Source organism: Aphelocoma coerulescens, chromosome 8 (assembly GCF_041296385.1).
Source record: "Aphelocoma coerulescens isolate FSJ_1873_10779 chromosome 8, UR_Acoe_1.0, whole genome shotgun sequence".
NCBI classification, from domain to species: Eukaryota; Metazoa; Chordata; class Aves; order Passeriformes; family Corvidae; genus Aphelocoma; species Aphelocoma coerulescens.
In genome coordinates, this window is record NC_091022.1 from 31,430,892 (window position 1) to 31,458,514 (window position 27,623).

The window sequence follows — 27,623 nt, forward strand, 5'->3', positions numbered from 1 at the left end:
ACCTCCCACTATCCCAGGCTGCTCCCAGCCCCAGTGTCCAACCTGGCCTTGGGCACTGCCAGGGATCCAGGGCCAGCCACAGCTGCTCTGGGAATTCCCTCCCAGCCCCTGCCCACGCTCCCAGGGAGCAATTCCTTCCCAATCTCCCATCCATCCCTGCCCTCTGGCACTGGGAAGCCATTCCCTATGTCCTGGCCCTCCATGCCTTGTCCCCAGTCCCTCTCCAGCTCTCCTGGAGCCCCTTCAGGCCCTGCCAGGGGCTCTGAGCTCTCCCTGGAGCCTTCTCCTCTCCAGGTGAGCACCCCCAGCTCTCCCAGCCTGGCTCCAGAGCAGAGGGGCTCCAGCCCTGGAGCAGCTCCAGGGCCTCCTCTGGACTCTCTCCACATCCTCCCTGTGCTGAGGATCCCAGAACATGGGAAAATTCACAGAGGATCCTTTCCAGGAATGCTAAAGGTGCCCCTCCACTGAAGTACTCCACGTGGAGTTTGACCTCGTTATTCTGGACCTATCCTTGTACAACTTTCCTTTAAACTTCCTCTTGCTGCAACAGAGACACGGAAAACCTTCAGATGAATTCAGTCACTTATTAACTGAGGATTCCTTATAAAGGTTCAGTTTTCTCCTTAATGCCATGGAGGACCTTTGCATTTTCATCAGGGTTTTTTTTCCAACCTCCATGATGAATAACTGGGGAAAAGAAGTTCTATTTCTTTACCACATCCAGCTGTTTGTTAGGTGGTGGAGGAGCAGAAATCTGTGATAAGGATCAGAAGGCAGAGCCAAACTGATAAATATTGTAATCCTGATGATGGAAAAGAAAACTGGCTGGGATTTTTCTCTCTTTGTTTCTTTAATTAAGTCTAGACTCTACGTGTTGTGCTGCTCGGAAATACCTGGAAATATTTACCAAATTGCGTTCTGATTATGATGTCAATAATCAAGTGAAAAGAAGGAGCAGAGACTTAATTTAGGAAAGAAAAAGTCTCTGATTTGCAGCTCTGTGTTGCTTAAGAGAGCAGCACTGAGCTTCAAGGACAGAAACGTTCTTTCCTCCCAGTTTGTAAAAGTTATTCTCACCAGCACTTGTGGTCGCCAGGAAAGAAGAATTTTACGTCCCTGACTCCAGAGACGTGATGGGGGTGAGGAGATTTCATTTCTTGCCCTTTTGGCTTCCTGTTTAAAACCCAGAATACCCATTTCAGCCTTCCAGAGGATTTCTTCAGCAAATCTCAAACAGTTTTGTAATCATTCTGACACTCTAATCTCTTTATCTACTTAAAATCTACCTTAATCTCTTTAAAACTACAAAGTTTTATGGTCTCTGGTCTGAGATTTTAGTCCTTGAGGATTGTCCACAATTTCAGTTTATTCCTATATATTTTCCTTTCCGCTCTTTCTTTAACAAAATAACAGAGGCTTCAAGCCTCTGATGACTTCTGTCTGTGCCTAACTTGAGGTTGGAGCAGAATTCCAGCTGAGGACCTGCCCTGTCCTGGCAGCAGGACTGGAGTTTGCTCTCAGCCCTTGCTCCAAAGCAAAGCAGAAAGAGCAATGGGCAAAGAGTGAGCCAAAACCACCTCTGGAGGCGTGGAGTAACAAACTGTTCATCAGATACTCAGGGTTTACTCTTCTCTCTGCTCCCTCATTAGCTGCAGCACTTAAAACAACACCCAATGAACCAGGAATGATTTTGGAGGAGCGTGGCCGCAGGTGCTGTCTGCCTCCAACAGCAACAGGGACATTTGCTGGCTTTTTGGAGAAATCTTTCTGGAGCAGGTAAGAGACAGGATCCCCTGGATTCATCCCAGAGAGGCATGTTGGGACTGTTATTTAACCAGCCTGTAAATGAGCTGCTTAATTAGCAGCCAGGCCAAGCAATTTCAAAAATACAATTAGAGTTTGAATACAGAGGTAAAAACCACTTTCTCCTATGGCTGGGTTGGTTTTTTTTTCCAGTTCAGGGATATTCATTTATTTGATCAGTTAAAAAATGTTAAGTTTAAAGTGAGCATGTTCTTATCTCATGTTTCCACCCAGCTGGAAAATCTCTCTTATTTACCTTGTAACATGACAAAAATCACGGATTCAGGTGCATTCCAACCTTTCCATTAGCAGATCTGGTAATAAAATTAATTACCGTGCTTAAAAGTGGCCCTGGCTCCATTGAGTTTGCAGTCCTGGCCACAGGATAGTTTAGGGGGATAACACAGGACTGAAAACTAGCAGGAATAATTTCAGCTAAGAAAAGTAGGTGTCACATATAGTCACAGTAGAGTGATGATATTATAGGGGATAGTTTTTAGAGGGGTTCAAAGGAAAGGGGTACCAAAAATGCAGTAAAAGCTGTCACAAAACAGAAGAGCAATGTGGTCTTAGAAATAATGACCAAAAAAGACAAATATATTGATTTTTTTTTTTAATTTGGGTACTTGTTTAGAGCCTGTCACTGATCCACTCTGAGAGCATCCCCCAGAATAAGGCAAACCCTACATTTACAGTCAGATTTTGCAAGATAGAGGTATTTAGTCCTTTTTTTTTTTTTGGCTAATATGCATTTTCTTTACTTCTGCAGGCCCTAATGAGAGGTGAAATTCCAAACCATCGAGCTGGATATGCTGAAAAGGTAACTACCTGCAGATTGTGTCATTCAAGCATTTATTTAGGTGCACATTAGGTATTCCTAAAAAGGTAATAAAAGAAAATTCCCCTTCTTGGCTGCCTAATTTCAGAGGCCATAACCAGCTCAAGGTGTTCCCGAGGCTCTGGTGTGGATCCTGTTGCAGCCTGGCTGCTAAAGGCTAAGGAATTCCAGATGTGCTGGGGCAGAGGAGGAGGATGGTGAGGGTGTGATGCCAGGCACAGGGCAGGGTGTTCCTGAGGCAGGAGAGAGCCCTGGATTTTGGCCCTTGTTTTTTGGGATTATGTCTGAAATGATGCTGTTGAATGGAAAATGCAGAGGAGGGAAGCAGAGCTGGGTGCCCAGGTTTGGAAATGTGGCTGCTGGGAGATGCACCCAGTGGCCAGAGGTGTCTCCTGGGAAGATGGTGATGCCCCAGCATGGTGAGGGGAGCTCCACCTGCCATAACTTCAGAAAGGACTTCCCAGGACAGCAGAAGATGGAGAAAGAGAGACCCAGGTGGTGCAGAACACCCAACCCTGGCTGCTGGAATGCTCCTCACCAACCTCCTCCATGCCCAGCCTCATCCCTCAGCCAGCCAGGCTGGTGGAACCTGTCAGACCACACGCTCTCCCTGCTCTCTGACAGCTCTTCCCAAGCTTTGTTTGCATGCTGCAGCTGGGAGATTTGAATTCCAGGTGCGTGGGGACGGCTCTGCGGGCACAGCGCTGCGCTCCCAGGGAACGCTGCCTCCTCTGCCTAATGAGAGGGGGCTCTAGGAGACAAAGATCTGCCAGCCTGCTTCCCCAGTGCTCCACAAACCATATCAGGAGGTGTCCAGAAGTTACTCCCTGTGCCTAGGAGCCAGGCCCTGGGTGCCAGGGATATTAATAGCTGCTGTATCGTGATTCAAGTGTCTGCTCAGCAAGCGGAGGGACATTCAGATGAGGGAGCTCAAGGAATTCCCATGCCAGGGACAGCTGGGATAGATACAGTTTCCTAGGAGCCAGGAGAGGGATGGGTGGCTCTCACGTTCTCCCTGTCACCACAAATGCCTCCATCCACTCCGTCTTACAGTGACAAAGTGACACTCCTGTCCCCTCATGTCCTCAGAAGGTTCCCACTGCTCTGTTTGTGTTCCATCCTCTGGCAGGACGTGGTCCCCCAGCCCAGGGAAAGGATAACCACACCTCATCCCAAGCCCTGAGCCTGGGACAGCACAGAAGGCACACCAAGCTTGATCCGAATAATAAAAATGAAGCAATTCCAATTTCCAGCATGAAGCAAAAAGGAAAAAAAAAAGGTGCCAGGAATTCCATGGCATCAACGTGAAGATAAAAGCAGAGATGCAGCAGGAAGATAAAGAGATTAGAGTATCAGAATGATTACAAATCTTGCCCGTAGCAGTGCCTGTTCCCAAGGCTGCCTGCCATTTCCCAACGATAAGATCCAGGTTTTCCAGGCTGGGTAGTGTTTCTTTTTCCCCTATTTGTGCTGGAAAGCTCCGAGCTATTTTTCACTTCAGGCTCCGAGACATTTGTGCTGAAAGGTTCAGCCATTTCTACAACGGAGGTTATAGAAAACAAAAAGACAAAGCTGTTCTGTTGAGAAAAGAGAGAAGCTGAGATTGGTTAAGTTTTGCCACACTGGCCAAGAATGTGTCCTGTGAAACACCTGTGAAAATCCAAATTTAGCCAAATTATGAGTCTCCAGAAAACTATTGCTCATATATAATCAGGGTTCATGTGTGGTTCCTGAGCATCTGCTGCTGAGGGAAATGTGCCCTCAGTCCAGTGCAGGGTACAAAATGACAGTGAAATGGAAAACAAGTTTGGGTTGTTTTATTTTTAAAGAAGGTATATAATGCTATTTTTAGAAACATTTTTCAAATTATCCTAAAATTAAAGAAGTGCAAGTAACCAGTGCTTCGATTTGAGCAATAACCTCACTGACAGCACCTTCCTGATCATGTTTGCTCTTTCCAGTACCTGTTTTTAGGTCTGTACTTTTTATAAGTACCCATTAGTAGCTAAAATATAACTGAATGAGAAGAACCATGGAGGAATGAAGAGATGAAGAAATGGGAATTAGAAATTTGTATCCTTTGTTTCACAGCATTGACCTGTCCTTTCACCCATAACCATGCAAAAATGCTTAATAATTCATATGCCCTTGATTCAGGACAGAGCCAGGGGTATTCCAAGAATTCCCTCAGCCTTGTTTCAAGCAGAGTTTGCTTCTCCTTCACAATTTTTTTTGGGTCATTCCTGGTGAACTGCCAGGCTCTAACAGAATTCCCACTAAACTGGGGGCTGTGCTGCTAAAAGGGGTTATCCCAGATATTTTATGGACAAAGGAGATGTGCTGAAGTAAGGAAAGCTCCCCAGCCTAGAGCTAGGATGGGGTGGTGAGCCTGTGGAACCACAGCTTCAGGAAGAGGCTCCAGCACCCTTTCCTGCTCCCTGGGAAAGCACAGCCAAAGCTCAGGTGTGTATAGTGAGAACAGGATGAACACCCTGGTGTGTGCCAGGCAGACTGTTCACAGCCAAACAGGCTCTCTCTCAGGTAATCATGGCATTACTTAAAGGTCATGACTTAGAAATTGCCAGGACTGCAGGACAAGTGGTTAAAAATGCCATCTGCTTTTATGGTTGTAATCATCCCAAACTGCTGGACTGCAGCTTTCCTGCACTGGGATAAATGCTGTTTGTGATAGGATTGTATCATTGTGCCATCCTAGGATTATTTTTCCTGTATCATGAATATCTGCTTTAACACCATGCTCCCACAGTGGTGTTTTTCCAGGAAAAAGAGATGTGCCCAGACCCCAAATAACTCACAGATAAGAAAATACCTGTAAATTCCTGACTGGAATACCAGTAAGCTCCAAAGTTTCTGGCTTTGTCTCCCACTTTCTCCCTCTGGGATCTGCAGGAGCAGCAAACCAAGACCCTCAGGCCCTTCCATCAGCTTCCAGCACCCACCCCACCCTTTCCTCTGCCTGCCTCTTCCTCATGGCAGGGATGCCTCTGCCTCTCCCTCCCCGTGTTTAACACTTGCTTAAACATTTCAGCCCTGCAATGCCGAGAGTTTGAAGCCTCCAAGTTTGTTTTCTCCCTTCCATCATCCCTGGGATATTTAGGATAAAATTCAACGTAAAATGAGAGACCACAGCAGTGATTCTGTGCTCACACCAGGCTGTTGCAGTGCTGAGCTGTGCAGCTGGGCACAGTGCTCACTTTGAAATCCCACACCACACACGTGATGGCTTTCATTAAATATATTATCTGGTGATGATGGTGCTGTGGAAAGAACGCTCTCACAGGCAAACTCACTGCGGAGGGAGGAGACCAAGGCAGTTTTTCCATTTTCATTGCTGGCTGTAATCTGCAGGGGAATGACTGATTAAGTGGGCAGATGTTGCTCTAGGAGATAAAACTTGGAGTTTCGAGTCTTAAAGGTCCTCACACTGATACTTGTGCAAATGGGTGCTTGTAAGAGTGCAGACCTAAAAACAGGGTTATACAGATGCTCTCCCAATCAGGAATTAATGAAATGTGTTCAAGGAACTGTTATTTCTGATGTATAACACGGTTTGTCATCTGCACAGAAGAAAACAAGGTTTAGAGGAGCAGTTCCCAGATGCATTATTCAATTGCTACTCAAAAAATTCCACCCTAAATCCAAGAATGAGAGTTGCTATCCTTGGCTTAATCCAGTGTGCAACTTGTAGCTCTCAGGAGTGAGCAAAGATCAAACTTTTTGGGAAAGCAAGAATTGCAGCCAAAACTAACACAAAACTGTAACTTCCAGAGGAAATATTCAGAGGCATAATGAGAGGGATGGGAAACTAAACATGGAAATCAACATGGGGAAATGAAGCCCTCAGACTTGGCCTGTGTGCTGATGACCACAATCAAATTAAGGCAAATTGAAAAGGGGTCAGATGAGAAAATAAAATCAAGCACATGAACTGGGAGATGATACAGAGCAGGAATTGCAGCAAAGCAAAAAGTAGGAGCCTCATGCAAACGTTCATTTTCTCTATTTTTATTCTGGATTTATACCAAAGGATTAAAGTTAGTCTTTGCTTTGAGGTTAGAGATGAGAGCCACAAAGAGTTCCTCAGTTCCTTTCTTGGTGAGGGCCTGGGAGTTGCTCCATCCCTACGAGGGTTTCTGGATGTGCAGTTTGCACATGACCAGTTAGGGAGGAGGATTGGGCTGCAACTATGAGACTTCCAAAATATTTTATTATTCCAAACTATCTTATAACTCCCTTATAGCCTTCTGGAGTGTTTATTGTATGGCTTGCAGGCCTGAGGATCAGTGTCATAAAAGAAGTGCCACTTTTAAGGGGATTTTCCAATGGCCAGACCATTGGAAATGTGTGGTGCTCCCAACTTGCTGGGAGAGTCCAGGGATGTGCCAGGGAGTGGAGGAAGGGCAGCAGCCTGGGGAGACAAGAGACCTCTGCATCCACATGGATCCGTATTTACAGTCACATCCCAGTTTTCAGACTAGAAGTGAAATATTTATCTGCAGACCAACTGGAGAAGGTCTGTCAGGAACGTCCTGGTCCCTACAGGGGGGATACACCATTAATAAGGCACACTGAGTCATGCCCTACAGGAACAGTGCTTTTCTCCGGGGCCACGGCGTGCTCCAGCTATTCCAGAGCCATCCCACTTGTTCTGGTTCCCGACTGACCCGGTCGGCATCTGCCTGTGCTGCTGTCAGAGCGAGTTTACTCCCACCATGGGGCTGGGATTTATATCTGACATATGTTCCTCCTCTTCCCATCCTCCAGCACTGACATTCCAGCTCTCTTTCCATGTTCTCTAACAGAAAAGGGATGTTTTCCAAGCGTGGCCTCGATTTTGCAAATCGGACTGGCTGCATTATTGATGCTTTTAGCAGAGCAGAGCCTTCAGCTCTTCATCCTGTGAGTCCTTTCCCCCTCCAGCCTGCAGCATGCACACACTCCAAGTTCGGGATGCCACAAGCCAAGCAAGGGTGATCCTCCTCCAGGGCTTATTCCAAAGCAAAATAACAGGATGAGAAGGAATGGCCTCAAGTTGCACCAGGGGAGGTTAGATTAGATAGCAGGGAAAATTTCTTCATGGATGAGGCTTGTTCAGGGCAGTGGTGGAGTCAGCATCCCTGGAATTGTCCAAAAAATGTGTGGATGTGGCACTGGGGGACATGGTTTAATGGTGAACATGCAGGTGGTGTTGGTTGATGGCTGGATTTGATGATCTTAGAGGGCCTTTCCAACCTTAACATGGTTCTATGAAATGAGGAGACAGATTTAATCCACAGCCCTGAAAGACCAGCCCTGGTTTGAGAAGTGACAAACATCAGGTTGTCTGAGTCGGCAGCTTTAACTCACATCCAAAGATCACAGAATCTGAATTTTGGGGTCTTTTCTTTATCTCTTCCCCCATGCCATTTTGGAGGGAGATTTTTCCTCTCTTTCCCTCAACATTTTGTCATGTGATACCGAGCATGAGCACAGCTGATTTAGCAACACCCCACTGGTGGATCCCTGGCTTGGAATTCCACGTCAAGTCTGATTCCCACATCCCGGAGCAGCTTCTCCGTGCAGGCTGGAGGGGAGGGCTGCTCCCTGCTGCCGTGCTGGAGGCTGGATTGCTCCTCCAGGGAGGCAGAGAGGAGGCAGGAAGCACATGGGAACTCCAGGAGGAGCCCGGGTTTGCCTCCAGGGCTGTGCAGTCGATGAGTTTTGGTTGTACACGAAAATGTGAAACCTGTTCAGTCGGTTCCCTCGCCACCAGCAGCATCCCAGGGCTTTGGAAGCAGAAGGACAATTGCCTCATTCATTTCCTGGGGTTAGTTTATTAAAAAAGAAGTCTATTTGTAGTGTTAACCTTGTGATGGGGTGCAGCAATGGGATGACTTGGAAATCCTTGGAGCTCCAAATGCAGCTGGCGACTGACTGAGCTCCAGCTGTGACCTTGATTTGATAATTAATTGATAGATATGAAGTTTTCAAACATGCAGCAATCATTAGAAATAAAATAAAATTATTAAAAATTGCAGTTTAGCCAAGGTATTGAAAAACCATTTGGCTTCTCACGATAATTTAAAACCTGTCTGTCCTGCGCTGGTGAATCTAACAAAATAACATAAAATGTAATATGAAAATGACCACTGCTAAGAGTGAATTTGGCTGAGTTTTGCCTCTCATTTGGGCCCAGAGAAATATTCCAACAGATGTCCAGAAGCTTCAGCATGATGGAAAGAAAAATCCTTGACTTTCAGGCAGCAAATGCTGTTTCAGCAATAGAAATACAAGGTACCAATTAGGGCAGCTTTGAGAGGCATCCTTTGGGTTTGGATTGCTTTGGCTAGGCCAGTATTCTCAGGAATATTGAATAAAAATACATATATATAAATAAAAATTATATTAGACTCCTAAATCACCTAAATGAACAAAAGCCAAGGATAAGTTGATGCAGCTTTTCATAGGAAGAATTACATTTCATTTATTAAAACCCAATGAGACAGAGTTTTGCGGGTGTCCCTCAGAGATGCCAGCAGGTGCTGCAGGGCCATAGCTCTGTCCTGCAGGAGGAGAATTTCAGGTCTGACCCAGCCATTGCTGTAAAGTATTTGAACCTTGATAGTGTGCCCCAGCCAAACCATTTTTAGTTATTTTTACCAGAGCCCTCAGAGTGGGACCAGGCTGGAGCTACCCTCACCGGCCTTTCCACCTTCAGCTGCAGCACATCAGCCCCAGGAGGGGTTTCAGCTCCAGTCTGAAGCCTCGAGGGGAGAGGTGGGACAGGTTTATATCTGCTCCCTGTCCTTTGCTCTCTTGTTGTTTGGATTTCCTGGACTAACTTGGCTGCTGATTACAGGATGGGTTTTGTTGCTGTCATCATCTCGACGCTGCTTGCCTGGATCAGGAGCCTCACCTGTTAGAGCCCTCAGGAATTCATCAAGGACTGAGAGGTAAGCTGTGCTAAATTAGAAAAGAATTGGGAAAGGAGAAGCTGAAAAACTAAATACCAAGACAGCAGGGAATAGATAAAAAAGGACTGTGCTGCACTGGATTAAAACCAATCATGTTTTCAGAAAAATGTGTGTAGAGCTCATGGATGAAATAGAGAAACCAATCCAGCAATGTGAGCTCTCATGTGCAGCAGTTGCAAAATGTGTATGTACTGTATTATGTAAAAGTTGTAAAATGTGTGAGTAGTCTGTAAGAGTAGGTAGAATGTGTAAGTAGGTAAAATGCATAAGTACTGTGTTATGTAGAAGTTGTTAAAAGTATAAGCAAGTAAGAAAATATATAAGTAGAGTGATGTGTATAAGTAGTATAAGATAAGCAAGTGAAATGTATAAGTAGGTAGAATGTATAAGTAACGTGTATAAGTAAGGTATTATGTCAAAGTTGTGAGGTGTGTGAGCACAGGGGTGTTTTAAACAATAAGATGCTTCTGCGTAATCAGATTGATTTGTTGATCAGAAGGCATGAGTTCCTGCATGCCATCCTTGACAAAGTGGGATGGGGAATTGCTGTGGGCACCAGCACCTGGGAGAAGTCAAAAAATCAACCATTAAAGCAGAGAGAAACCACATTTCAAGGAAATAGGATATGATTATAGTAAATAATATGTTGTATTAATGCTTGGTAGTAAATAACACGTTGCATTAATGCTTGGATGAATTGTTAACTCCTGGAATTTACTGCTACAGGACACAAGTGACTCTGGTAGGACTCTTAAAAATTTAACTGGATGTGGCTCATTGGAGCCATTGTGTCTCTACAGGCCAGATTTATTTAAACATTATCTACACCAGCACAATTATAAAGTGTTAATTAACGAAGAGTAAATCTAGAGGGTATTTTGTATGTGCCTGGTGTTTGGCTTCTTGGGCTTCTTGATTGCTGGGCAGCACTTCCAGGTGCAGCACAATGGAAATTCGGCTTTCACTCCCAAAATTTATTCCTTGTACGAGTTTTCCTAATACAGCCCGAGGTTGTAGCTTCTGCTCCTAATAGTCAGGAGGGAAGGGGTGAGGAAGATAAGGCCAGCTAAGGAATCACCATCACTGGAACTGTTCAGAAGGTGTGTGGAGGTGGCACCTGGGGACATGGCTTAGAAGTGCTGGGTTCATAGTTGGATTTGATGATCTTGGAGGTCTTTTCCAACTTACTGCTCCTGTGATTCTAGCATTTCAGTATGCTGCTGCATGTCACTGGATGCAGGGCTTGTGGTGTGCTTGTCCACATGGCATCAACACAGCTTTTTACAAGGGCACAGTGTTAGGACAAGGGGGGAATGTCTTTAAACTGATGATTAGGTTTAGATTAGAAATTAGGAAGGAATTGTTCCCTGGGAGGGAGGTGAGGCCCTGGCACAGGGTGCCCAGAGCAGCTGTGGCTGCCCCTGGATCCCTGGCAGTGTCCAAGACCAGGTTGGACATTGGGGCTTGGAGCAGCCTGGGATAGTGGAAGGTGTCCCTGCCCATGGCAGGGATGGAACAGGATGAATTTTAAGGTCCTTCAATCCAACCCATTCTGAGATTCTTTGATTTCCTGCCCCAGAGGGGATGTTCCTCCAGGTATCTTGGCTTGCTGTCTTATCCGTGCTGCTCTTCCAGGGAGTGCAGCCGTGTGTGCCATGGGGTGGGTTCGGCTTTGCCGCCGTTCCTTTCATTCATTTACTTGTTTATTGCCCATGTCAGTTGCACGACAAACATTTCCCCAAGGCTCGACACGAGGCCGTGCTGGGCGGTGCCGGGGACGGATGGCTTCGTGCTCGGGGTTGCGAAAGGAGACGTTGAACACTGATAAATAAAATAAACGGGGGAAAAAAAAGTTTTAAAGAGTTTTAAAAAGATTTTAAAAAATAAAAGGAGGCAGAGCGCTGGCTTTTCGGAACACACTCACGGCCGATACAACCCTCCGCAGTCCGTGTCCCCGCTCCCCCCGCCCGCTCCGGGGGCACGGTGGCCTCCGGGGCGGGGCTGGCGCGGGGGGCCCGGCCCGGCCCCCGCCCGCAGCGCGGCGGCCCCAGACGCCTCCCCCTGTCCGCGGCGCCTCCGCTCGGCCCCGCCGCTCCCGCTCCTCCTCCGCGCCGCAGTTTGCGTCTCTCCGCCGCCGCCGCTCGCCGCCAGCGCCGGGGCCGCGGAGCGCGGGGCCCGCGGAGCGCCGTGAGCGCGGAGCCGGGCGCGGGGCAGCGCCCGCCGCCGTCCCCTGCATGGCGGGCGGCCCGCGGCGCTGAGCGGGGCAGGCGGTGCCCGCGGCGCTCCCCCAGCATGGCGCGGGGCGGCGGGCGGCTGCAGCCCCGCGCCGCCGCTGCCCCTGCCCGGGGGGGCCGGGGGCCGCTCGGCCTCCTGTGCCTGGCGCTGCTGTGCGCGCTGGGCGCCGCCGAGGCGGAGTTCTCCATCCTGGACGAGGCGCAAGTCCTGGCCAGCCAGATGAGGAAACTCGCCACCGAGGAGCTGAGGGTCGTCACCATGCAGGTACGGCCCGGCCCGCGCCTCGCCTGGTTTTCCCTCCTTCCTTCTTTCCTTCCTTCCTTCCCTCCCTCTTCCACACGCTCTTCTCGATTGCTGCCTTGCCCTTTCTCTCTCCATTCCTTTCTTTCTTTCTTCCCCTCTCCCTCCCTCCCTCGGTTCTTTTCTTCTTCTCAAACTTTCCCTCCCCTCTGCGTGGGCTGCCCGGCTTCCCTCAGCCCCGGCCCCGCTCCCTCAGCCCCGGCTTCCCCCGGCCCCGCTCCCTCAGCCCCGGCCCCGCTCCCTCAGCCCCGGCTTCCCCCGGCTCCGCTCCCTCAGCCCCGGCTCCGCTCAGCCCCGGCTTCCCCCGGCCCCGCTCCCTCAGCCCCGGCTTCCCCCGGCCCGGCTCTCTTCAGCTCCGGCTTCCCTCAGCCCCGGTTCTCCCCGGCCCCGCTTCCCCCGCCTGAAGGGGAGCGGGGCCGTAGCGGCGGGGCGCGGGCAGTTTCTTGGTTTATTTGCAATTTACACATTAGAAGCAGCCAAAACCGCCTCCCGGAGCTGCGGAGGGGTCCGAGCCCGGGCTCGGGGCTGAGCCTGCCGTGCCCCGGGGCAGCTCCGGGCTGGGGAGTCGGGGCTGAGCCGGTCCCGCCCGAGCATCCCGCGGGCAGGAGCTGCGGGCAGCCCGAGAGTGCTGCGATCGGGGGAAGCGATGCTTCCCGGCCCCAGAGTGCGGCCGGAGGAGTTTATTCAGATGCTGGGTTCACGGTGGGGCTCGGAGGAAGGTTATTCTCACTGCCGGGAGTTCTGTGTTGTTTGCGGGGTGTTCTGCGAGGGGCTGGTGGGACTTGCAGGCAGCGCTGGTACCTGCGGTACAGCCGGGCGGCTGCCGACCCTCTCCGGGGGGGAAAAAGTGAAATCGGATCCCTGGCGGCTTTCAGGGCAAGGTATGGTCAGTAGCAAATGCAGTTTTAAAAGCCTCCCAAATTGAAAAGGAGACACTTTCATAGGACCAGCGGGGGTCTCTACCCAAATGGCCTTTTATCTTCTCTAAACTGGCTGCATTCTCTCACCTCTGGACCATCATTGTGCTGGGCGGCCTCCTAGGGCTTGTTTTGTCCGGGCAAACACTGAGCTGTCTCTTGTCCTTGATGCTAAGAAGACGCGGATTTAAATGACTTCACTTAACAAGGTACATTATTGATGTACTGAATTCAAGGAAGTCACTTTTTTTTTCCTTCTGCCGTGCATACGCATGGATGTATTTCCCCTCAAAAGATATAAGCATAATCCTTTGCTTTGGTGGAGTGTCTGTTAATGCAAATGAAGTCAGTATAATTGCGTTGCTAAATCCGTTTCTGGCGTTAAAAAAAATTATAATGCGATCACCTCAACGTGTATTGTATTTAAAAAAAAGGCTCATAAAAATATACATTGTTACACAAGTTAACTATAGGATGAGCCAGGTTTTCTTTCCAAGAATCATACCGATGATCCAAGCTTGGGAACAATCTGGATGCCAGTGCACGGGGATGCAAATAATGTTAAAACTCTGTTTACTATTAGTTGGATATTTAAGGCCCTGAAGTAATTTAAAGTGGTGAAACTGGTAGTTAAACTGAAACCCTTTTCATACTGAGCTCTATTTTTATATGCTTCATATTTTGGCTGTCTCAACTCCCATCACGCTAATGCCCAGCCTGTCCTTTGCTCCCCCTTGGAACGTTATTCCAGCTGTTTAAGATTAAAAACCAGTGGGAACAAACCTCCCCTGATTTTAGAAGCTTCTCTGCTGACCTCCTACAGTAGAACAAAAAATGTTATGACATGTGTCACTGCAGCCCGTGCTTCTCACTTGGTTTTAGGGCTGAAATTTCCAAAGCCTGCTCAGGCAGAGCTGGGTGTAGCTGGCACAGAATTCCTTTTTTTTCCTGCTTGTTCAGGGCTGTTGGTGAGTGGTGGTGGGCACCTGGTGCCAGGTGAGGGCTGCCAGCACAGTGGGGGATGCTTGGGCTGGTGCAAGCAGGTTGTGTTGGCAGAAAAGAGGTGTGGGATTTTGGAAGGAGATTGAGAACACTTAGCTTTAACTGGATACAAATCCCAAGGGTGTTTTCCTTGGTTTAGAGGGTGACACGGAGGCCAGCCCCAAATCAGGACTAGTGAGGGGAAGCTGTGGTAGCGGGAGGAAGGGTTGATATCCAGCCATTAGTGAGCTGTGGTTTTATTTTGCTTCATAAACCAGAGAGGAGGAAGTGGCAGGATTTAATGCTTCCCTTGCGTGCTCTCCCCATGCTCTGGTCCGTGCCAGCTGTGGCTCCCACATCTGCACATCCTGGCAATAGGCAGGAGGTGGTGTCACCAGAGGGCTTTGCAGGAAGGGTAGGTCTGAGCTGGAGGTGGGGAGGAAGCATCCAATGAGTGCAGGAGCAGGTGGAAATGCTTCAATAGACTGAAGGTGAGAGGTTGGTTGGGTGTGTTTTGAGTCTGGGAAAAGAGGAAAGTGTAGACGGAGCCTCCAGAAGTGCAGGAAGGCAGGATGAGGTGGAGTCTCTAGAGCAGCCACCAGAGGAGCAAGTGGAAGAGGTAAGAGGAGAGCCATGGAATGTGTGAGCCTTAAATGCCTGTGAGAAGGGGCAGGGAGTAATGAACGTGGAAGCTGGGAGATAGGAAATAAATCAGATTTCTGCGGGAGCACTGGCAGTGCTCTAAACGAGCTCTGTCTCCTCTGTGCGGCGTGTCCTTCCTGTGACACCTTCTCCTTCTACCTGCACTTCATGGCACTGGTCCAGCAGCAGTGAGGACACTTTCTCATGAAAGCCCATTATTTTTGCATTGTTGAGAAGAGTGAGGTACATCTGGAATAGAGGCTGAAGCTAGAGGCAGACTGAGGATGAGAGGTGTCTGGTGGCAGCACCAGTCTGACAATTGATTTTGGCACTCACACCACTGCTTTCTATTTACAGAGACTTGCACGAGGGCAGTGTCTGACTTACCTTTGGGCAGTGCTTTGTTTCCTCGCCCATGCAAGTGCTCTGGTTTCATTTATAAATGTATTCCTTGAATGGTACTGCCTAGAGCTGCTGAGGATTATGTAGTGTAGGTGACAACTCGTGAGTTGCATCATTTGCTGAACGTGTTGAACAGCAGCTTCATTGTTTCTTATTTAAATTTCCAATTAGAATATACGTATTTGTACCATACCAAGGATTCCCTTAGTGAGAACACGTGCTGGGCTCTGCAGTGTGTGGGGGTTCCTGGGTGTTGCCTGTGTGCTGTTTCTCCGGGAGTGGTTAAATACAGAAAGTTCATCAGTTGTCTGATTTTTCTCTGTTGCTCTGATTAATTATTGTTCCTCCTCTGTGTTACAGTTCTGCCAAACCCCTGGTTAATGATATTGCTGTGTCTTGATATCCTGTGTATTCCCTTTCACATATTGGGGTGTGTACATACACATCCTTACATGGATTTTTGCCCTCAAAAAAACAGTTGAAATAACTGAAATTCTGTAGTTGGGAGGTGAAGGCAGGAAAAGAATAAATCAGAAGAGGTGATCTGTTTATGGTTCTGCCCAGAGGGATTTCCCAAATCAACCGGAAACAGCCTCACCACGATCTCTTATCTTCCCTCTGCCTCCTGCGGGACGGAGGGTGCTGGAGAAGCCTCTGGATTGTGGGTTGTGCTGTACCAGTCACCTGGAACTGCTCCCTCGTTTTTTTTCCATAGCCAGAACACATGTTGCCAGCATCCCTGTCATTCCAGGGACGACCTTTGGGCAGCAGGCTACATCCTTGGGAGGCAGTGTGCGATCCCAGCTCTGCGAGCCCTGCTGTATTCCTTGTCATTCCTCAGCGAACTGCATCCTAAATATCCCATGGCATCGCTTGCCAAGGGCTGCAGCTCAGTCAATGAGTCCTTGTGTGACAGTCCTGTAATATATTCTCCTGGGCAGAGCTGACACTCTGCACTAATTCAAAGTTAAGAGCCCTTTTATACTAAAATTGTAACTGAATTGGTGGTTGTGGCATGACCTGATGTGTTGGGTGGAGTTTCACCATCCCTGTTACCTGGCTCGTCTGATCCCGGCTTCTCTGACCTGGCTGAAATTACAGGGTAGGTTGTTGGTTGAAACAACTGAAATTCTTTAGTTGGGAGGTGAAGGCAGGAAAAGAATAAATCAGAACTTTTGTGAGTGTTTGGTTTGGTTTTGGCGAGGTTTAACTCTCTAAATCTGCTCTGGGTGAGGTGAGGGATATTTTTTGATAGTGTGGGGCAAGGTAATGTTTCCATCTCCAAAACAGGGATATACTACTTGCAGCCAGAGTTGAAAGGAGTAAGAAATGCTTTGAAGATGAAAAGCATTAAATGCATCTATAGCTCTCAAAATGCATGTTGATGTTTCCAGCCAGACAGTAACAAAAGTTGTAGGCCCAGAGGGCCTTGAATATTTGTGAAGGCAGCTCTGCCATCTTAATCCTTAACTCTTACTCCGTGAAGGAAGCACAGCCCTTTCTCATTGTCTGTTACTGATCTTGGGGGCTGGAATCAAAACCATGCATTTTGAACCTGGAAAAAAAGCCAGTTTACTGGTCATTTTTTGTCTGTTCGTTTTTAATGTTAATACTGAGCATGCTGTAATATCTTGATACATCAGGTGATGCAGCAATGTGTAAAATAACAGCTTAGTATAGGCTTCTGCTGGTTGATTGGCAAGCATATTATTTATTTATCTTCCTAATAGCTTGTCTGGCCATATGTTTTTCTAGAAGAACAGATTGTGCTCAGACAAGCACGACACAGAGACGGGGAGATGTCCAGGGGCTTATATGGGCTGAAAAATCCACATTCTTTGAGGATTTCTGGGTGATGGCAAAGAGTTGGAGTCACTAGAACTGTCTGTTTATCTAATCCTTTTGAAAATGAGCACTGACAGAATGCTGTATTATTTATTTTTTCCAATGGGGTTGTCTTCTGGCTAATGGGTTTACTACTTAGAAGAGATAAGTCCCATTTTGAGCTGTCCTGCAGACCAATTGAAATGCCAGAACTGTGATTCTCCATCTCTGAAATCAGGAGTTTCACACATTTCTCCACTTCTTTTGGGATCTTTATGAATAAATCTGTGATGACTGTGAGGTACTTGCATAGCAAGTGGTGTAAAACACCACATCCTTCAGGTCTGAAACCTGGACTTTGTGCCCCCTCAGCCAAATGACAGCACAAAAAACTGTTTCCTTTTTTTTTTTTCTCCTATTATTTTTAGCTTGTGAAGCTGAAATTAAAAAAAAAAGTATAAGTAGGGAAGGCTGTTAAGTGTTTGATTATACCTTTTTGGGTTATTTTAATATTACTTGGCAGTAGTGTGTGCTGTGGTAATAATTACAGAGTAGAAACCAGTGGAGCAAAACCTCATCTGTTTTACATGATTATGTCTTAGTTTGAATCCAGCTACAGCAGCTTCACTCGAGGCTCTCTGACAGCCCAAGTTTTTCATCCTTTTCCACACATACTCCTTTTTTTCCCCCCGACATGAGACATTTCAAAAAGACAGCGAGAGGTCCTGGTGGAAGGGCAGCAGGAATGGCTGCGTGGGGGAGACCGAATCTGAATTTTTAATTAGGCTTTGAGTTGTCTCTTCAAAGGCTCAGGCCATCCTTAGTGATGTGGCAGGAGCAAAGGCTGACATTCCACTTCAAACACCGGGAATGCAGCTGGCCCGGCCAGATAAAAGTTGGGAGTGTGGAGCAGCAAGGTGGGCTGGCAGATAATGAGCTGTCCCACGCCGGGACAGCAGGAATTCAGATATCCTGGGAGGTGATTGGGAATCTCAGCTGTGGCAGGGCTGATAACACAAGGAGGGCACACGAGGAAATGCAGCTGTGTTATCCCACTTTTTCTTGGAGTGGTTGGTGCCTGAGAAGCTGCTCTGCTGCTGCAGCCTGGCCAGGCACTGGGGAGAAAAAAACCCCCTAATTTTTGTTGTCAGAAAACATCGAGAAATTCTTTTCTTTCAGAGAGGCAAGCTGTGTTTGAATTGGAAAAAAGGACTAAGTTTTTTTTGTGTTTCCCAGTTATTCTTTTATAGTTGTATATTAAAAGGGAGCATTAAGTACAAACAGGTTTTTTTTGGTTGTTTGTCAATTACTGGGAAAAAATTGGCTGAGAAATGCTTGGAGCCTTGTCAGTTCAGTGCACTCCTGTGTGGAAGTGCCCAGCTCTAAGGAAGTACCCCAAATTTTGTTATTTCTGTTGTCAGGGCACTCCATAGATGGAACTGGGATTCAGGGCTACCTGAGCCTGGCTCCCTGTGAAGCCTGGAAATGGCAATGCTTCATGGATCAGGGAATTTCACTAAGGGTTGGGTAATGGCCCAGGAATGATTTATTTTGATGCAGTTGAATAGGAAAATACGAAATTTTTTTCTTTTAAAAAATTTTTTCTGTACGTGAACAATATAACTTAATAATTGAAATTTAAGTAACTTATCTGATGTATCACCCTTTGTTGTGCATGTCAAAATTTTGCTGAGGTTTTGATTAATGGCTCTTGTATTGGTAGTTTAATGCAGAATAAAGTGCAAAAATACAGAGCCAGTATTCCTCAATCATCATTTTCCTGTAGCTTATTGTTGTTCAATAACATGCAGTGTTAATGAAATCTGAAAGGATATCCCTGTGTTCTCTTTTCCATGGAAAACAGAGTATAAAAACATTAGTGCTTATGCAATGCCTGTTGTGGAGAATTGCCTTTTCTGATATAAAATATAAGCCAAGTTATTGCTTGAATCCTGTGCTCTGTGTGTTCTTCCCTGTGCAGAAATCTGGATGAAATTATGTGTCTGGTTTAGCAGTGAAAATCTGAGTTGACTTTGAAATAATCCTGATGCCACAAATCAGGAACACTCATTTCCAATCCCAGGAAAAGTGTTAATGGTATCGCTTTATCAACTGCCTCGAAGGACTCTGGAGCGTCTCCCAAGTGATTTTTCCAAAAGTATATTTGCACACTTACAATAATTAGTAAAAGCAAACTATTACATCTCCCTTTAGCAGCTTCCCAGCCAGGAGCAGCTGATAAAAGCAGCGCTGTTGGCCTCTGAGCTCATGGATTTGCACAACTTGGACTGTGTGATTTGAACCCCCTTTTACCTTTTGAATAAAACAATGTAATTTTCTTTTCAGCATGTCTGCAGAACTCTCTGACCAGTGCTCCCTGTCCAGTTTTGACCTTCTTTTGCACGTATGCCTGTGATGCTGTAGGAATTTCTGGCTATACCTAGGATTGTCACAGGTGGGAATGAGGCTGGGGGGGAAGAAAAGAGATTTAAAATAGACACATCTGGAAGTTGCCATAAAAGTTTCTAGGAGCTGGAACACCTTAAGTGGAATATCTTGTGTGTAGGGTTATTTTTGTGCTGATTTTTGGGGATTTCACACCAAATTGCATGTGGTGATAAGTTCAGCTTGACAGAGATGATGTGATGGTACCACACCAAAGGGCTGAGGTGCTTCCATGACCTCCCTGGCCCTGCTCAGTCCCTGCTTCTCTCCCTTTCAGCAAAGGAAGAAGTAGAAACATTTCCTCTTGGGCCGTACTTTCACTTCAGAAGTTAAATCAAACAAAATCTGGGGAGGTGTTTGTGGTGATGGGCTGGGGGAGAGGGGACAGATTCCCAAAAGTAGCTCCCAAAGGAGCCTGTTTGCCTGGAGCAGGCTCTGAGCCAAGGTTGGAAAAGGCTTCCCAGACCTTGGGAAGACCACACGGAGAGCCAGGAGAGCCCTTTGTCTTTTATTTGTTGGAAAAGAAAGGAACCCCAAACTGTGTGGAGCAGGAGTGTCAGAGCAGCATTTGACACTGGAATGGATGGTGAGTTAGCACGAGGTCTGGGATTTATCCAAATCAGAGCACTTTCCCCCCAGTCCTTTCCCAGAAGCCATGTGAGCACAGGGATCAGCTGTGGGATCCGCCCTGCCAGTGATTATTCCTTGTCCTTCCCCCTCCATGTGACAGATGGGGAACTGGGAACTGGTCAAGCAGTGCTGCAGCAGCAGGAGAGCTGTGGGGTGGCAGCAGAGCTGCTCCTGCCCGGGGACCATTCCTGGTGCTGTGTGGCAGGTGGGATTGCTCCAGCATGGGATGGCTCAGCTCCTGATGCTTCCCAAACCCTGGGAACAGGAGGGAGCCCCAGTCCTCAGCAGAGACTGGTTGTGTTTGACTTCTGCTGGGAAGAGAAAAACGAGTGGTGTGAGGCTTTTTGGGCTGCAGGAGCTGCTGAGCTGTTGGATGTGCTGGAGGCCAGGGAGCTTTTTGGGAATACCCTACAATGGACTCCGTGGTGTGGCTATGGAATTGTGCATCTTGGAGGGGCAAAAGTAAGTTTTCCTGAAGTATCTGCTTGCAGTGGCTGCCTGTCCATTGCAAACCAGCACAGGGGCAGCTGCTGATGGAAAATTGGTACAGAAGGAGGTCACATCCAGGATATTTTTCTTGCCTTGTTCATGGTCAGTTGAAAAATTAGCAGATTGTTTTTCCTCTTTTCTCCAATATTGGAATCGTGTGGGATTTCTGACTTTTGCTAAACACTATTTGGAGGATAAGAGGGAGGCAGGATCTCCCATCGTTGCAAGGAGTGTGAAATGAGGAGGAAAAGCCACTTCCACTCTGTGGATCCTGAATTGCAGTTCCTGTTTTGTTCCTGGAGGCTGAAGCTGCTGCATGAGCTGCAGGCTCAGTTTCAAGCTGGCAGCAGTCTGGTGGAGCCCTCATGGACAGGTGTATTCCAGAGGGGCCAAACCAACATTCTGGAGACAGGATTTTCGTGTGGTATGGAAGGCATTGAAGGATAAAAATAGAAGGGTTTCTAATACACTTAGCAGTTTTACCAATGAAGGCATATTTAGTTTAAATAAGCTACAGCTGTAGGTAGTTCGACTTCCTTGGGCACACTTATCCCAATGAATTGTCTGGAATATGAATTTCGTAGTTGTCTTTCATTCCTTTTGCCAGTGGCTCTCCAGGACTGCCAGGTGTGATGTGGGATTTATTCCCTTGGTCTGGCTTGGTGGAGTTTGCAGGGAAAACTGCACTTTCTGGTGCAGGCAGGAAGGCAGGAATAAGCACTGAGGATGTTTGTCTGTCACGTTATGCAGCTGTGGTCAGGCAGCTGTTTTTAAACTTTAAATTTCAGTCTTTGATCTGTTTGATTAAAATTAGAAAATGTTATTCCTGGGTACACGGCCTCTTGAGTCTTCCTTGAAGGAGGTTATGATTAAAAAAACAGAAGAAAGTTAATATTCACATCCATTGCAGGAAGAGCATGGAAACTGCAAACTTCTCAGAGTTTTTTAGATTTAGATGAGCTTCACCAAGGTGGAGGTTGCAAATACAAACCTAATGGCACTTAAGTAGCCAACCTTCTCTCGTGAATTACTGCTTATTAGTGCAACTGGGGAAAACAAGATGTCTTACTTTTAGTTTTTTATTTTTGACCGAAATGAAACTGTAATTATAAATGATCATATTCTGGCTCTTCCTTTTGAATTCTGCTGCTGTTATATTTTACAATCCTTAGATCATTTCAGCAGCTGCTTTGATGGATGTGCTTGTCAGTCTTGAAGTTGTTAAATTCAGTTTGCTGATGATCCAGCTGTTCTTGGCAGAGGAATCCCTGCTGTGCTGAGCTCACCACTGGGAACACAGAATTTTATTCCAAAAGCTGTGTTTGGTTTCTGAAATTTTAAATACTGACATACTGATGATGCTGTATTTCCATTAAAACTACTGGATGCAAAACCAAAATTAAAATAACCCCAGCATAGCCATGGTAGGAGATAACTGGTCATTTCTATTTCTATTAAACAAGTTGTTTATTTCTATTTGGTAAGAGATGCAGTCTCATGAATTTTAATGTATCGATTCACTGTGATGTCACATAAATAGAATTTTGCCTCCCCCTTCATATTTATGTATTTATTCAGCAAGTGGTTGGCTGAAAGTCTAGAAATACATTTAAAAAAAAAATATGTTCTGGTAATTGCAACCTCAGACTTTGAAACGCTGCTTTTTCCTACATTTCCAAGAATAGAAACTCAGCCTCCAAAAATAAATGAAACCCAACATCCACTGCCATGGCTTTCAGTGCTTGGAATGGTGGATTTCTCCTTGAGGAGCAAAGGTGCAGCAGCTCTTTTGGGGAGGGAAGAGGTGGAGTGGGGATTAAATGAATGCAGAGCTGCTCTGGGCAGGCTCCTTTGAAACGTCAGACCTGCTGAGAGCATTCCCTGCTCCGTGTGTGTTGTCTGGATGGCTTCATGGAGCCTGAAAAGGCAGGATAAAGAGGAGGAAAAATAAGCAGCTCGAAAGGGATGATAGTGATTAAAATATTTAGTGAAGGAATGTGTTCATTTGGGATTCTTTGGAATTGTAAAGAAAGCTGCTGTTCTTGATGTGCCTATAGTGTAGGTGCACACCCTGTGGGTCAGGCTCAATCCAGGCTCCTCCCTATTTTTTATTAATCCACATCTTCTTGCAACTTCGATACAAAAAATGTCCCTGCTTGTTCAAAGCCTTTGATCCCAAACTGTGGCTCCTTGGGAAGCACAGGGGGTTTCTATGGAGTTTGTACATCAAACTCCTGTGCAGGGGGAAGGAGCAGCAGGGCTGGATTTCTGCTGCTTTCCCGTGTCACTCCACCATTTCCTGCCCTCTACTTGGCTTGTTTTGTGTCGTTTTTGTCATTCCCTGTTTGTCATTCCCTGTTTGCCATTCCCTGTTTGCCATTCCTGTCTCCTTGCTTCCCAGTGCCATTGGAGTGCTGGGGGCCACTTCCCTGCCCATGGCACCAGGCAAGCACTTGGCCCCCCTCTGCACAATGGAGCTGAGGTGGCCTGGTGGCAGCTCTGGTGTGGCAAGGACCTCTCCAACAGTACAGGGAATAAAGAATGTGATGGCAACAGGTCCCCTGGGGTTTTGTGCTTGATGGAAGGATATCCACGAGGGTCTTTTGATGTGGGCATGGAGGACAGGAGAAGGGGGAATGGCTTGAAGCTGAAAGAGAACAGGGTTAGATGGGATATTGGGAAGGAATTGTTCCCTGGGAGGGTGGGCAGGCCCTGGCACAGGGTGCCCAGAGAAGCTGGGGCTGCCCCTGGATCCCTGGCAGTGCCCAAGGCCAGGCTGGACATTGGGGCTTGGAGCAGCCTGGGACAGTGGGAGGTGTCCCTGCCCATGGCAGAGAGTGGAATGAGATGACCTTTAAGGACCTTTCAACCCAAACCAGTCTGGAATTGTCTATTCCTGGCAGGAATCTGGATGGGTGATAATGGTTTGCATGACAAACCCCAGCAGTTCTGCAACCACCCGCTCTTCCTCCATGTCCCATCAGGAGCTGGACTGGAGTTTTGCTGCTGCTGGTTGACAGCATTTCATTTTAATCCTGAAAATAGATTCACAGCCTGTTTGGGATCCTTGCTCAGAAATGAAGTTAGAGCCAGTGTCAGCATCGGGCCCTAAGTCTAAAAATATATTTAAAATATGGAAACCTTGCTATAGCAAGGCTGTGGTTTGCACAGGCCGGAATGCAAAGCTGGCCCACAGCCATACCCACACTGGGGAGTGTTCCCAACTTCTGGTTTGCTTTGATGATACAGAAAGAAAAAAAGATTTTTTTTTTTTTTTAATTACTTTTTTAAAAACATTTTTTTCCTTTTGGTGGACAGAAGATAGTGTGCTTTCCCACAGAGCTGGCAGGAGTCTGTACGTACCTTAGTTATCCAAAATCTCAGGAGATGCTGAGCCCCTGTGGGAAAAGGAAAGGGAGGGAAAAGATAGAGGAAAAGGATGAAGTGGCTGTGTACTGCTTTGGTGTTGATAAGAGCAGGAGTGGCAGCTCACCAGTTCATCCTGATCCATGGCGTAACAGCAAGATCTGATTTATTATTTCTATTGTTTAATTATTTATTAACTTTCTGTTTCCAACCTGCCAGAGCAGCGATTCCAGTGTCCTGAGAGCATCATGTTTGGTGCAGGAGCACTGTCAGGACTTGAATCCTCCTTTCCATGTTTTCCTGAACAGGGTGAGGTGCCTGAGTGTCACCAAATAAAGAAATGAAAGCATTAAGGCATGGAAAATCCACAATTCAGCCGTCGTAGTGGGTACCAGGCCTATCTGAGTGTTACTCAGAGGAGCTGAGCAGCATTCCCAGCTCCTCACTTCAAATCCTGGTTTTCCAGTGACAGACTTAAAAATCTTATTGTGCAGCTGAGTTAGTGACTGAGCCTTCACTTTATAATCACTTTATAGAACATACACACATTACCAGGACGTGTTTAATGGACACATGGCCACATGAAAGGGCTCTTTGTGGCAGGAGGCTTTTGTGCCTTCCTGGATCCCTCAGCAATTCCTGCGGAGCTTCCCAAGTCTGGCTGACACCGAGTGGCCGAGGAAAAGCCCTTGTGGCTTTCAGCTTGAGTGGAGAATAATGGGGAGCAGGATGGGAGTGGGGGAGGGCTCTGTTCAGTGGGGGGCACTGAACACTCCAGTTCCTCCTACCCCAGCTGGGGCTTTGCATTCCCAATGACCTCGGCCTTCCCGGGAAGCGCAGCCGGGATTGTGGAAGCGACAGCAGCGTCCACACCTGGGGACACTGGGACAACTTTCCTCAGTTCCTTTATTTCAGGTTCAGATTTGTCTGTAATGGCCACTTACCACAACAGCATTTGATGTGTTCATTATTTTTTTAAACTGAGATTTGATGTTGTCTTTCATCTTCTGTTTAATCTCTCAGCTACATTTTGTTTCCTGTCTGTGGGTCTTAAAAAACCTTTTTCTAACCTTACCTTTCTTCCTCAAAAAATAAGGCTTCAAGGTCATGGATATGTTTAGTTTGACCTGGCAATAATCTTCACAAGAACAAGAATTTAGTGGATATATATTTAACTTTCCATTAACAAAAAGAGTGAAATTTCAGGGAAAAAAATCTTGGAGTTGTCTGATAAAGATGTCTCCTTTTGCATTGTTACTCATTCATGTGGTGCTCTGTGGGGTTGCAAGCAGAGAGAGCTTCAGCTCCTGGGAAAACCTTGGGACATCTATTCTGGTTTGGAAATGGCTGAATAAAGATGAAGTAAAAGAAGATTATTAACCAAAAAAAAGAAAAGAAAAGGTGTGGGGGAACATACACAAGAAAATCCACACATTTAATTTAATTAGAAATTGGATAGATGTGATTGGAGTAGGGTTTCTAGTTTGGTCAGATCCCAGAAAAATTAAGGTTGGAAAAGCCCTCCCAGCCCATCACGTCCAAGCTGTGCCTGATCCCCACCTTGTCCCCAGGCACATCCAGGAGCTCCTTGGGCACCGCCAGGGATGGGCACTCCAAACCTCCCTGGGCAGTTCCAATGCTTGACCAGCCTTTCCAGGAAGAAATTCCTGCTGATATCCACCCTGAGCCTCCTGTGGTGTGTCCCTGGTGGGAAAGGTTGGTGTCCCTGTTGGTGTGCAAACACTGCTCACGTGTTCCCAAGAAAACATCCTGGTGAGGACGAGCTGGGGGCTGCCTGTGCTTGGGTAGCTCCAGGCAGATGTGCATGGATCCCAGCAATGCCTGTGGTGAACCTCACCTTGCTCCTTGCCTTGGGCACCAGCTGCCTGTCTCCATCTGATCCGTGTGTTTGTCCTTGGGTTTTCCAGCCGTGGCCACGCTGGAGACTCCGTCATGCCAAGAGAGAGCCAAAGTTGTTCTGTCTGGCTGGAGTTGAGCATCTGCAGCTTCTCCAAGGGCAGAGCTGTTGGTTGTGTGGTGGCTGAGGGCAAAAGCCAAGGGCTGGGCTACACCCAGGTGCCTTCAAAGGGCTTGGAAGGGAATTCAGTTGGAAAATGGTGCCAGAGGAACGTGCATGGCCGCGGTGAATGGGAACGGGGTGAAAGGCAGTGGGCTGGGCTCTGTTCTTCTGGGACTTGAAAGCACTTCTTGTCTCAGGATCAACCAAGATGTTCTGCATTGATGTCATTGAGCTGAGTGAGAATTCCATCGGAATAATTGGAAGAAGCTTTTGGAGGCAAAGCACTCAAGGCCTTTTTGCCAAGTGAACTTGGAGCATTTTCTGGATAAACCAGATGAGGACCTTTCTAGGTGTGCTCATAAATGGATGTGGTCCAGGTATTCCTCAATCTCCTCTCACCAAAGAAAAGCTCTCACAGAAGTCAGATCCTTGATTGAATTCCTCTCTAAGAGGAGTTATTTGCATTTCCCTGTTATCCCCCCACTTAACTCTGTGTTTAAAAAACTCCGTTATCTGGGAACGGGTGCAAATTTATGGTATTGTTTTCTCCTCTCCCTTATTTTTTTAATCAAAACACAACAAAATCTGGCAAAGGACTAAGGTATTCTTATTTTTTTTTATTTTTAATTACCTCTATTTATGACTCATCTGAAGGATAAAAAGCACCCTAGTTCATGAACTTTCCTTTTTTTTTTTTTTTTTAAATTTTGAGTACTGTCCTTAGCTCATTAGTTAGAATCTCCTGTATAATTATCTGTAATTTTCTATTCCACTTGCTCAGTGAAATATTTAGAGACACACACACACACTCTATGGCAGTACTGTGAGCTGGGCTTTTAATTTTAAATTCTTCAATAATTTCACTGCCTATTTGCTGAAAGTTTTGTGTTCTGCATGTGTGATCTTCAGTTTTTTAGGAGAGAGTTGAACATTGAATAGAAATCAGTTTCTGCTTTGTCAGATGAAGATTTCTCATGAAAAATAATATAATTTTCCTTTTCACACAGCTGCTATTTGTTTGGGATAACAAATACTCTTTTTTTTTTAATCAGAAAAATCCCCTCTATTATTGTTATTGCTATTTTATTTTTGGTGACTGAAAAATTGCAACAGGAAATGACCCCAGCCACAGTTTCCATGACACCCTCTCACTTGAATCCAGTTTTCAAGCAGATGAAAGGCCCAAGCAGCCTTTTGATAGTGAGCAGCTAATTGGGTGCCTGATAGAGGCAGGTTTTTTTCTCTGGGAAATAAATAAAGGAGCCAAGAAGTGGAACAGCTGTGTTTTGGTACATGTGTATAATCCCAGATAAAACTCTCCAAGGGCAAGGAAATACAGTAATACCTCACTGAAAGGAAAAGTAAGAGTCTTTGAAAGCCTAAATGTGGCTTTTTTTTGGGGGGGGACAACGACGACTTGTTTATAAAATAAAAATCTGCTGGAATAAATGTGGTAATAAATAATGGGATTATAAAATCTGAGCAGAACCTCTTGTTCTGTGAGATGTGGTGCTGGGTTTTGTTTCTGTCTGGGCAAGAAAATGGCAATTTGGTCATCTTTTTGTGTTTTTCCTTTGCTCAGTAAATTTCTACCCCCCAAAAAATGAGTGTTTGGAGGCTGTTTTTGGCTCTTCTGCTCTCAGATGAGCTGCAGCTCGTGGACTCCTCACATCTGACCGTGGCTGTGGCTCCTCCTCTACAAATGTGTGTTAAAAATGCCCCTGTGGAGAAGGAGAAGGTAGAAATTTCTCTTTTTG

General features: G+C 46.6%; 1 protein-coding gene across 1 annotated transcript in view; it reads left to right on the plus strand.

The window, feature by feature from the left end:
• Positions 1–11,907: 11,907 nt before the first annotated feature.
• CACHD1 (cache domain containing 1) overlaps positions 11,908–27,623 on the plus strand; it is an 89,700-nt gene continuing 73,984 nt past the window's right edge. Inside the window, exon 1 of the mRNA XM_069023615.1 lies at positions 11,908–12,114. Coding sequence (XP_068879716.1) covers positions 11,908–12,114 — 207 coding nt within the window. The remainder of the gene's footprint in view (positions 12,115–27,623) is intronic.